The 12,408-nt window shown below is 46.0% G+C and overlaps 1 protein-coding gene and 1 non-coding gene across 2 annotated transcripts; one reads left to right on the forward strand and one right to left on the reverse strand.

Moving 5' to 3' along the window:
* Window positions 1-940: 940 nt before the first annotated feature.
* Window positions 941-6,275, reverse strand: LOC136531154 (uncharacterized). The gene is made up of 6 exons (XM_066523858.1): window positions 5,930-6,275; window positions 5,759-5,835; window positions 5,593-5,655; window positions 2,488-2,589; window positions 2,320-2,385; window positions 941-1,493 (listed from the first exon to the last, which is right to left on the reverse strand). The coding sequence occupies exons 1-6, from the start codon at window positions 6,273-6,275 to the stop codon at window positions 1,029-1,031; spliced, it is 1,119 nt and encodes a 372-aa protein (XP_066379955.1). The 3' UTR covers window positions 941-1,028.
* A 4,591-nt stretch (window positions 6,276-10,866) lies between these two features.
* Window positions 10,867-11,005, forward strand: LOC136531156 (small nucleolar RNA Z247). Its single transcript, XR_010777971.1, has one exon. It is a non-coding gene; the product is annotated as a small nucleolar RNA Z247 (small nucleolar RNA).
* The last annotated feature ends 1,403 nt before the right edge of the window (window positions 11,006-12,408 follow it).

Here is a 12,408-nt window from a genome sequence, read left to right on the forward strand (position 1 = left end):
TTCATGTCCGATAGGGTGCTCTGCTGTGTATAATGAAATGTGATGTAATGACATCTTCAATTCTTCATGTAATCCTAGCGTGTGATAGGCATTAAAATATCTTGATATACCTTAATCTTGTGGCAGTGGGTTAGTTTTCATAATGGAAGGCAACTTGTCTATGAATTGGTTTAAACTTGACCACTGAGTAAGGCTTTGGTATGCGTTTTTGTTCCCGGCAATATAATGCATTGTAATTAGTACTCTCTTCGTTCCAAATTATAAGTCGCTTTGACTTTTTTTTGGTACATCCATTTTTGCTATACATCTAGATACAATAATATGTCTAGATACATAGCAAAATGGATGAACAAAAAAATCAAAACGACTTATAATTTGGAACGGATGGATTAGCTCCCATCAATGTCTCTGGAGCCTAGACTTATGTTGTTCTGATCATCTCTTTTATCTTGCGAATTGTTGTTTATGCAACAAATGTTGCACATATCATATTGTAGCAAGCCAACTTATCATGCACACGTTTTATATAGAGATTAAACAAAGTGTACTTCAACGTGCATCTGGTGAAACATGGCAGGCAGATAATTGTACCAGAAACATGTGCTTTTATGCCTTTTAGCCACCTGCTGTCTATTCTTGAAGTTAAAGATGAAACCAGAGTAACATGTCCAGGTCAATTCATAAAGAATCCTGAAAATGCTTAGAAATGAAGTGTATCTTATGAAAATGGGTACTGACTACAGAGAAACCTCTGCTTTCCCAGTTTTTTTATATACAATGACACAATTATCTGTAGTTCAATTATCAGAAGACAGAAGCATAAAATTGTGTACACTGAAAGACTGGCATGACAGCCATTTCAGAAAAGTGACTAAGTGAGCTCCTGGACAACCATATGCAGCTCTAGAGGCTATAAGTGCCACTGTACAAAACTTGTCAAGTTCTTACAAGCTCAGATCATTAATATAACTGCCATACATTGACTAATAAAAATCTAACAACTTGTTTATCAGATATATACTAAAATGCTAGTAGTCAGCAAACAGTTCAGAAAGCTGCTCCTCTGTCCATTCTGATACAGCCCTCTTGCGTTTGAGAAGTGATCCGCTGCTGGTATTAACATTTTCTTTTGGGGTTGAGAAGCAACCTGTAGTGTTTGGAATGCTCAAATTTTGCTGGGGATGCTCATCAGTACTGGAGCTTGATGTATGCTTATTGTGTGTATCTCCTACCAGCAATTTACCCTCCTGGTTACTTCCTACACTAAACCCACCATAAATATCCCACGTTGAAGCGCTATTACTTGAATCAGGTGTTGCATGGTGTTCATGAGAAACCTCAGTACCTGTCATCTCATTGTTACTCGGCATCATGTCTTCACGACCAAAAATTTTCATCATTATATTGCTGGTAGAATCTCCACCTTGACTTCTTTCAGTAGTACTAGATGAAATCACTTGCTTAGCTGGGGCAGCACAATCCTTAGTAAAAACCTGTAAATATTTGCATCGTTATACCCATATGTCCCAAGAGGATTTCTGTACAAAAAATATTATTATGATGTAATGTGTTTGAGAGCATTGTAATAGTGCTTCAATATTGACAAAAATAGCACCATGAAACTGCTGTGGAAAGATGGTTATAAACTTCATGTCCTGAGTCCTGACTCCTGAGATTTGGAAGGCAATTGAATTTAAGGGAGATACCAAGTGCCATATTTTTTTTCAGTGTAATCGTAGAATCACTGAAGGGCAGGCCTGGTGCAGTGGTGAGAGCTGTCTCACTGAGTCACCAGGTCGTGGGTTCGAAACAGCCTCTCCGTAGATTTTGCGGGGGAAAGGCTTGTCTCGGTTTATCTCTTCCCCAGACCCCACTCATGTAGGAGCCTCCGGCACTGGGTCTGCCCCCTTTTTGTAATCGTAGAATCACTGAATCATTAAAATTTCAGGATTTTATACACGATACGTTGAGTCAATCCGAAACCAATAGTTGACTGCAAAATTGTACCTGACAATGTGATTGCACTTGATATGTTGCCTTCAGATAACAGTTTGTACCTCATTAATGCAGATCCAATGCACAAAGTTGCAGTTGATAACTGGTATAACCAGATTCCAAAAATGGCTAAGCAGAACAAGAGTATTTTTGTACAAATCCCAGAGTAGTTCACTTTGATTTATTTCTTTTTACTTCAGTAGTAATTATATTCAACAATTTTGATTTCAACAACAATTAAACTGGGAAAGCATCATCATGTATATCAGAACAGATTACAGTAATCAGTAGCAATCTAAATTAGTATGAAACTATGAATAATACCTTGATCACTTTTCCTTTGGTAACATTGAGGTAGCACAACTTGCGAGACGGACGGAAAATAGCTACCTGGACTTGAAAACAACATATTTAGCAGCTGAACCAATCACTTGCCACCAGCCACCACAGTAGTAGTTTGACAACAAAATAAGTCACAACTTATGTACTCACCTTACTAAAAACAACAGCACACCCAATTGAGATATCATGGCCATTATTCTCCTCTAAAAGGACTTTCTTGTGAACTGAGGCACCAATTGAGTTGGTTGCATCCTATCAAGAGTAAACAGTTGATATTCAGCTCAACATATCAATGGAGGATTGATTACGGAAAACCAATAATGCTTTGTTTTGGTTTATCCTCTTTGAAGCACACAATCGCAAAGCTATGTCCTGTATTCTTCATATAATAACTACACCCAAGGGGAGAAACATCCCGAGGGTATTGCTTGAAAGGTCGAGTGAAGGCACCCAATAGCCAGTTTGGCCCAAAAAACTTGAAAAACCTAGGAGGAACTATGTGGCTTTTTAGTTAAGATTTAGGCACCCAATTTTTCCTCGACATCTTGGGTGGTGTGAGAATACATCCACACTCTTGATCATCTGACCTAGGCTGAGTTGCTAAAACCTAGATCAACATAGGTGGAATTAGTCAGCTTTTATATGTTAAGAAAATAGGCACCCAAATGTGTAAACTGAGTGGTCTAGGTGAACATCCACACCAAATAACTAAGCTAGGCTCAACTTCCTCTATATTCTTTATATAAAAGAGGGTGCTGCAGATACTTCCTTTTTTTCATTAGCAGTGGAGGATCAGATTGTCACTAATGAAGATGAAATTCAAATTTCCTGGGGACTGCTCTACACAGATATTTCACTGTTGATCCCAATGAGCATAACCTGCAGCACCATCATTTAGAAAATTTAGATGACATATCTACTGGAGATAAGGTTTGGGCCATTGTAAAGGACATTCCTCAAGATAAGGAACTGGGTTTGGATGGGTTTATGGTCCATTTGATATAGGTCTTGTTTCTTGATCATTAAGCAAAATTAGACGAAGGCAGCTGCTAGGTCAGATGGCAAAGGTTGGACTGCCAAACACTACTTCTATCACTTTGATAAAAAACAAAGTTGATGCTATTCAAGTGAAAGACTTAAGATCTATATATTTGGCATACAATTTTTCTAAAAATTTATTACAAAACTCTTGGCTGACAAACGTGCACTAAAGTAGTTCCACAGTATCAGCTAGTCAAAGTGCTTTTATTCGGGGAAGATGCATCCATGATAATTTCTTACTATTCCAACAGACAACAAGAATCTTACATAGACAAAAGGATCCCTATACCCTATTTAAGTTAGACATACAAAAGACATTTTGGTCATTGGTGATGCAACGGTGCTATGTGCTTTGCTGCCCACCTATTCTCCACCTGTGTCTTGGTGAACAGTGAACTAGGAGAGATTCATTCATGGTCTCTGACAAGGCGACCCACTATCACCCATGCTATTTGTTTTGTTAATGGAGGTTCTTAACTCTTTGGTCTTTAGAGCATCACAAGGATTGTTAAAGCTACTCTTATTCCATGGTCTATGGCACCAGCACCAGCCATCCTTATATGTTGATGATGCTGTTTTATTGATACGGCCCGTTGTGAAGGATATGGAAACTGATCAAGCAAGCATTGCACATTTTTGGAGAAGCTTCAGGCCTCAAAGCCAATATTCTTAAATCGCAAGACCTCTGCCACACTAATCGAGTGCAAAGAGCTTGAAATTTACATGATCATCTCACATGTGAAATCAAGAACTTTCCAGGTACTTATCTAGGGCTTCCTTTGTCCATGAAGAAGCTCACCAAAACCGAATTGTAGCCATTTGTTGATAAGGTGGCTGATTATTTGCCAAGCTGGAGGGCCCCTTTGAAGAACAGAAGATGGTAGACTAATTTTGGTACAGGTGTTTCTGACATATCTTATGACCGTTATGAGCCTTCCAAAATTGATGATCAAGGCAATTGATAAAAGATAAGGCTTTCTTTGGAAAGGCCAAGAGGACAATGGTGGTAATTGACTTGTTTATTGGCAGTGAGTTCAACAGACAACAGCAACTTCAATTTTGTGGGCTTGATAGTTGATATTCATGATCTGACCCTTCTTGGTTGGGCGCCATAAGCAAGATGGGTATGGCTTTGAGAAAACAGACTCTGGTCAACCATGGACAGGGTCATAAATCCAGGTGCATCCAACCGTGAGAGCTGTTTTTGATAAGGATATGATAAGATAACCAATGTAGGGGATGGGTTCGCTACTAAATTCTAAACTAATCTATGGCTGCAAGGAAAGACCATACCAGAAGTTACTACCAACCTTATCATCCTTGTCCCTGGCAAGCAATTAAATGGAGAATTGTGAAGGAGGCTGTGGTAAATAGGGGATGGGTAAAAGATATCAGAGGTGCTCTCACTTTAAAGGCAACAATGGAATATCTCCAACTATGTGACTTGCTACAAAATGTCACCCTCCAGGATGGATTTCAATGCCAGTACCCTTAGAAATAGACAGGGTCAGGATTATATTTAAGCAAATCAGCTTACAACTCTGTTCGTGGAATCTAACGGGTTTACACCTTGGAAATATATTTGGAAGTCTTGGGCTCCATTGATGGGTTAGTTCTTCTAGTGGCAAGCTGTCCTAAATGACTGTAACGCTGTTGGACAGCTGACAGGTTGTTAAGCGAGGGTAGCCTCACCCTGCTTCTTGCCTTTTGTGCAATCAAGCAGCTGAGAACATCAATGACATGTTGGTTTCCTGTGTAGTTTCAAAGGAAGTGTGGTTCATCGTGTCACAGAAGCTGGGTTTACAAGCTTTAGTTCCTGACAAAGGCTTGCCTAGTCTTTCTACATGGGTGTGCTGTGCAATCAAAAGGTGTGAACAAGCAGCATAGAGAAGGAAGGCTTGAATACTTTGATTATCCTGGTGGTATGAGAGTAGTGGAAACATTGCGTTGATTGCATGTTGGATGGATCTTTTCCAAGTACAAACTTGGTTGTGAGGGCATTGGAAGAGAGTGCCTTATGGTGTGCAGCTGGGGCCAAAGACCTCACAAACCATATTTTCTAAGGACTGTTGTCTCAGTTTTTAGGTTGCTTCTTGTTTCAGTGGCGCACTCAATGAAATGACATACAGCTCCCTTGATTGTTTTCTCTGGGAAAAAATAACTAAAACGAAAACAAGACAGCACAGAGAACTAAATGACATGCTGAGCGCTAACCTTTAGAATCAAGAAGAGATCTCCGAGCCCGTTTGGCTTGCACGAGGTCACCACCCCAGCCACCTGATGACAACACACTGATGTCAACAGAGAACCCCCAAAATATCCCCGCTAGGATCAGATGAAACGGCCATGAAAAACTAAAAGCTTGGCAGGTGCGGAGCACGCACCAAAGTGCTCGAAGCAAATCCTCATCGCCCTTAATGGCCCTGATCCCCGGCCGTTCCCACGCACGGTCGTTCCCTGCACCCAAGCCACCAAAGACGGACAAACACATCACACGGAGACAACCGCGCCACGAAACGCGAAGGAAGGCCTTCACTGAATAACCCCTCACCAAGGAACTGGAGGGCGCAGTGCCACGGGGGCCGCAGGAAGTCGGCGTCCGTGGCGCGCGCGTCCCCGCGTCCCAGTGAGAGAGGCGGGCGGGTGACGGAGAGGGGGAGGACCGTGTCCAGGACGGCGGCGGCGGCGGTCCCGGGGATGCTGTGGTGGTGGTGGTGGTGGGAGGGGTGCGGGGGTTTGTCCTCCTGGAGCTGGGAGGCGGTGGCGTCGAAAGGGTGGGACCGGGGATCGAAGCGGATGTCGGAGTCACCCAGATCCAGCGCGTCCTCCCAGGCGGCAGTCTCTTCTTTCACGGCCGCTACATTGGTGGCGGCGGCGGGGCCTGGGAGCTGCGCCATGAGAGACAGAGAGAGAGGGGAGGGAGAGGAGGCGGCAATGAGAAAATCGGAATTTTGCCGTTACGGGGAGCGGGCGCCCAAATGCTTCGTGGGCTTCACCGAAATGCTTTTACGAAACGAGTTCAATACGCTATAACGTCATTTTGAGGTTTAAGTGTACTTTAAAATTTTTTCAGTCAAAATTTTAGCCTCCAGTGATAATTTTGCCCCTGAGCTCGTTGACCTATGCCCTGCGCTCTCATCTCTCCCCCTCTCGTTGTTCTCTCGCTCGAGTGAAAGGCAGAGCGCTGAGCACCACCGCCCCAGGCCGCCCCCACCCCCGCGCCACGCCCCCAGGCCGAGCCTCGCCGCCGTCATCCGCCCTCAAGACGGCTCCCTGCCCCAGGCGAAGGCGGCCCCAGCCAAGCCACGAGGAGCAGCGTGATGCTGTGGGTGGCGCGCCTGTCCGGCTTCTTATCCGCCACATGGTGATGATGGTGCTATCGCCGTCGCTCCAGTCGACGCCGGCCGCCGCCGACAGGCCGCGCGTCACCAGGCGTCCTCGCCCCTACCGTTCGTGCCAGGCCGGCGACCACGCGTCCTATTTTTCCCTATTTTCGTTCTTGGTTTCAATCCTGATTTTCAGAGTTTGGGTCAATCTCAGACAATGATTTTTGGGGAATAGGTTCGTGCCAGGTTGAATTGCATCTGTGCAAAGTTTGGGAGCGGTTCATGAAGGTTTGGGTAGGATTTGGTTGAATTTCTTGGAGCCGCCCTTTTCTGTTCGTTCCACTCAGCTTCCTGTTCGTGCGTTTCTGGTTGGGGACAGTAGCCACCAGTGTGAAGTGGAATGGCGCAGTGCAGTCCCTGCCCTTCCCTTGCTGCAACGTTTCTGATTTGCTCGGTCTTGCAGAAATCGGCTCAGGCCTTGCAGCGCTCGCTCCTTCTGTTCTTCGTTCTCAGTTCCAAGTTCGAGCGCTCGTGTGGAGCAGGGTGGGGCCCAGCCGTGCTGGTGCGTTTGTAGCACCGCCATGCCTAACTCGCCGGAGCAGTTGGCGCAAGGGATGATGCGGTTCAGTCACGACTCACGATGGGGCGGCGCGCCTGGGGAGGAGCGGCCCAGGACGGCGGCCGCCGGCGTCCTGCTCTCGCCCGGGAGATATCCCCGCTGGGAGAGAGAGAGAGAGAGAGAGAGAGATGGCTTACCGTCCGTGTCTCCGTGAGGAGGAGAGAGAACGAGGAGTAACGGAGACAGGGGTAAAATGGTCAGATCAGGTAAAAATTTGGGCTGATTTTTTTAAGGTGGTCTAAAATCAGGAAATGGCAAAAAAATGTGAAACACCTATTTCATAAGGGCAGTTCAGCGAAGCCCACGAACTTGATGGTATTTGGGCCAAGCCCACGCCATGAGGGCGAAATTCCAATTTTCTCGGCGGCAATGGTGATGTCTGATGTGGTGGTGCTACTGCGGTTTGGTTGAGCTGGGCCATCTTTTCGGCCTCGTAGACCGCCGTGGGCCTGGGCTCGGTGCACTGCACAAGCCCATTGTTTCTACAGTACTCGCTATGTTCTAACTTAAACATTTCTAATTCGATAATGATATGGCCTGCAGAACCAGCCTGGCCTCTAAAAATAAAATAAAAAGAACGTACGCATTTCTCTTCCGCCTCCCATGTTGCGCAGTTTCTTCTCTCACCGCAGCCGCGATGCCCGTACTGACCGCCGAGCTGGCGCTCCTAGCAGCCTTCCTCAGCGTCCTGTCCCCGCTCCTCTCCACGCCGCTCCCTGGCGCCACACTCTCCACCTCCCCCATGCCCCTCCTCCATCCTCCATCTCCACTGCATCCGAGGGCCAGCAGCCGCCTTCCTCCCTCTCCATCGCGCTCAGCGACCATCGCGCAGGAGAGGGGGCTGTCACTAACCAGGTCCAAGCCAGGTGCAGGCGTAGGCGCAACTGGCCGCTGCCAGGTCGCGCCACCATCCTCGGCCGCCGGCTGGCCGAAACCGGCGGTTCCCCGCTCTGCTCTGCATCGTTTGGAAGAAGAAGGATGAAAAACACATGTTGCAAGCGTATGATTCAAGTGTTTTGGATGTTTTCATAGGTACGTTGCAAGTGTTTTATACCGATGTTGCAAAAGTAGATCGGGATGTTTCATATGTTGTAATGGTTGTACACGTATGTTGCAAACTTCTGTTTTCAATGTTTCATCTGTTTTTTATAGATGCATGTTTCATGTATGGTTATCTGGATGCTGCATATGTTTTCACACATATGTTATAAATGTTTTATCTGGATGTTACATATGTTTGAAATGGTTTTCAAGTGTTTTTTAAGTGTTTCATGTTAAAGGATAAACATGTAAAACCCTTGAGGGTCAAGTGTAGCATTACTCATAGGGTCAAGTGTTGAACAAGATTATAGACATGCATGGCATGCATTACTTGTAGGGTCAAGTGTTGAACGAAGTTATAGGATCAAATGTATTTGCCTTGCCGCCATCTCAAGGTGGTTAACCTGTTATATGTAAATGCCACAGATGGGGCTCTTTCATTCACTCAATTAACACGCACTCACTAAGGACCCAACATCGGGCCTAGAGATTCCCTGTATGCGCCTCTGAGTTTTTACATGGTAATCAGAGCTTAGATAGGCAACCAGATAGCCTCCATGGCATCGAGCTCCACCACCTCCAATCCTCTGTTCGCCATCTAGACCGCGGAGAAGCTGAACAAAAACAACTACGCCTTATGGCAGGTGAAAGGGGACCGTGACATCTAAGAGGGAGTGAATTAGACAACTTAAAACTCCAACTCTAAACTATGGCCTCTTGTTCTAACCTTAGCAAAACTTATGCAAAAGGATAAACTATCTAAATATGCAACTACGGTTTTGCTAGTGTGTTGCTATCTCTACCGCAAAAGGAGTTATGCAAACAATGTAAATGCGGAAGCTAAAGAGTAAGGTAGAGATATGCAAACTTCCGTCGATGACTCTGGTATTTTTACCGAGATATCGAGAAGCGCGCAAGCTTCGCCCTAATCCTCATTGGAGCCCCTCGCAAGGAATCCCTTGCAAGGGCCAAGCTCCCAGTCGGGTAACTCCGTGGATAGCCCCGGGCCTTCCCCACGCGCGAGTGGGTCTCCGGTGTGCCTTTCGGCAAGCCTCTCCCAGACCGCTCCCCGCCGTCTTCACTATCAAGCTTCCGGCCAAACCGCCATGGGCCTTGTTCCCTCCGATACACGGTGACGGCCACACCACAAATACGGTTGGTATGATCTCGCAAGATTACAAGCCCCTCCGATGTACAACAATGGTGCGCGCAAGCACCGAGTGGTAAGAGGTATGCAAACCTCACTAAACACTAGGCCTAAACCTAGAGCAAGTGCATAAGCGGTGGTTTAATCAACCTAAGCACTTCGCAAAGCACCTACGCTAATCACCTAATGAATCACTAAGCACTATGCAAGTGAAGATCACTAAAATGGTGTATCAACACTCTTGATATGTTTCCTCAGCTCCACTATGTCAAATGACCGGTTGGGGGGGGGGTCGATTTATAAGCCCCATTGAGAAAGTAGCCGTTGAGGACGAAACCCGCTCTTCTGCTACCGACCGGACGCTGCTTTCGTCCTGACCGGACGCGTCTGGTCGCAACTTCACCGCTCTGGAGCCGCTCTGGACTCGATCTGATGCTGCAGTTCCTGCGTCCGGTCGATGCCACCGGACGCGTCCGGTCATAATTTCGCCGCTCTGGAACCTCTCTGGACTCAATCAAACACTGTAGTTCCTGCGTCCGGTCGATCACCCTCCAGCGTCCGGTCGATCACCCTCCAGCGTCCGGTCAGTGTTGAGTTGTTGTTGCGACTGTGAACAGTGTCATCGTCGCGTCCGGTCACTTTTAGTACTCAGCGTCCGGTCGCTGTTGCAGACGCCTACTGTTGCCGAGCAACTGATCGAACGCGTCCGGTCCCTATAAGGGCTGCGTTCGGTCACCTCTGTGAAGCTCGTTTCTTCACGATCTTGCGTCCGACTTGGTTCTTATCTTCGTGCTTGGACTTTGCTTAATATCTTGGGTCTTCTCTTGTGCTTCTAGGGTCTTGCTTATGGTGTTGATCATGGGATCACCATGTCGCCTTCGTCCAAGTCACGTCTTGCACCCTATTGAACTACAAAACAATCACTTTTAAATTTATTAGTTCAATTTAGTTGTGTTGGTCATTAAACACCAAAATCCAAAGTAAATGTGCTTTTTCCTTACAGCAGGCCCAGGTGCTCGCTGTGATCCGGGGAGACCGGAGCTCCAGACGGTGAGATCGATGAAAAGGGACCCGATGGCAAGACTATCAAAGTCCCTAACACAGCGTATGAAGAATGGTTCGCCCGGGATCAGCAGATCCTCGGGTTTATCTTCTCCTCCATTTTGAAGGAGGTGTTTATTCAGATCGTCGGCGCAAACCTGGCAACGTGTGGCAAACACGTCCGTTGCACAACGACGTGCTTGGTCGGTCAATGTGTGCCTGGCTCTCTCTACAACTCAGAAGGGGGCTGCTCCATCACTGAACACTTCACCAAGATGTGCTCCCTCCGTGATGAGATGGCTGTCGCCGGGAAGCCACTCGATGATGAGGAGATGACGGCGTACATCCTCAACGGCCTCAACATCGATTACGAGCCGATCGTATCCGCTGTGCTAACTAGGGAAAATCCGATTTCCTTGACTGAACTCTATTCGCAGCTCCTCAGCTTTGAAAGTCGCGTCGAACTCAACGGTGCTTCTGGCTACTCGGCCAACGTTTGCACATCATGGAGGACGGGGTGCGCCAGGAGGGCGTGCCTCTGGGCCTCGACGTGGGACATGTCGTGGGTGTGGGAACACGTCACAGCGGCCTGGTGTTTCCCGCCAACAGCAGCAGCTCATTCAAATGCATTTGGATGATGATGATCGTCCTCTTTGCCAAGTGTGTTTCAAAAAGGGCCACACAGCTGGTAAGTGTTGGCATCAATTTGATAAAAATTATGTTCCTGATCCTAAGTTGGTTGTTGCAGCCACGTCCAACTCATCATCCTATGCGTATAACATCGACACAAATTGGTGCAACAGATCACATCACTGGCGAATTGGAGAAGCTGACCCTTCGAAACAAATATAATGGAGGTGATCAGATTCATACAGCGAATGGTGCAGGTCTAAATATTAGTCATATTGGTCATACTACTGTCCGTACCCCAAATTGTAACATTCATCTTAAAGATGTCCTATATGCTCCACAAGCCATAAAGAATCTTGTCTTTATTCATAAATTAGCTTCTGATAATTCTGCACTCTTGGAATTTCATCCCAATTTCTTTTTGATCAAGGATCAGGCAACGGACAGTACAATTCTTAGAGGAAGATGTGACACAGGGCTCTATCCTCTTTCATCATATCCAATAAAGCAGGCTTGTGGTGCTACCAGGATTCCTCTGTCTTGGTGGCATAATCGTCTAGGTCATCCCTCGTTAGCTATTGTTAAGGAAGTTGTAAACAATAATATTTTGTCTTGTGTAGATGAGTCATCTAGTAGGTCGGTTTGTGATGCTTGTTAGCAAGCTAAGAGTCATCAATTACCTTATGCAAAGTCTTCAAGTGTATCTTCTTTTCCTTTAGAACTTGTGTTCTCTGATGTCTGGGGGCCTTCACACCAGAATCAGTTGGGAGAAAAAAAATACTATGTGAGTTTTATTGATGATTATAGTAAATTCACTTGGATCTATCTTTTGAAGTACAAGTTTGAAGTTTTCACAAATTTCAAGAATTTTGGGCTCGTGTAGAGAGACTCTTTGATCGCAAAATTCTTGCTATGCAAACCGACTAGGGAGGAGAGTACCAAAAACTCAACTCCTTCTTTGATAAGATAGGAATCACCCATCTAGTTTCATGCCCCCATGCGCATCAGCAAAATGGAGCAGCAGAGCGCAAACATCTCCATATTGTAGAAGCAGGTTTGTCTCTTTTAACGGATGCATCTATGCCTTTGAAATTTTGGGATGAAGCCTTTCTCACAGCCTCCTATTTGATCAATCGTGTTCCGAGTCCAGTTATAAAAATCTACTCCTTTAGAACGTCTATTCCAGCATAAGCCAGATTATGATACGCTTCGGGTTTTGGGGTGTG

Source organism: Miscanthus floridulus, unplaced genomic scaffold, assembly GCF_019320115.1.
Source record: "Miscanthus floridulus cultivar M001 unplaced genomic scaffold, ASM1932011v1 fs_291_2_3, whole genome shotgun sequence".
Lineage (NCBI taxonomy): Eukaryota > Viridiplantae > Streptophyta > Magnoliopsida > Poales > Poaceae > Miscanthus > Miscanthus floridulus.

Excerpts from the sequence above, each read along its gene's own strand:
- LOC136531154 (XM_066523858.1), bottom strand. The coding sequence starts at position 6,275 with ATGGCGCAGCTCCCAGGCCCCGCCGCCGCCACCAATGTAGCGGCCGTG. Across the intron at positions 2,590-5,592 it reads ATCTCTTCTTGATTCTAAAG|GATGCAACCAACTCAATTGG; the intron begins GTTAGCGCTCAG and ends TACTCTTGATAG. Across the intron at positions 2,386-2,487 it reads GTGCTGTTGTTTTTAGTAAG|GTAGCTATTTTCCGTCCGTC; the intron begins GTGAGTACATAA and ends TTTCAAGTCCAG.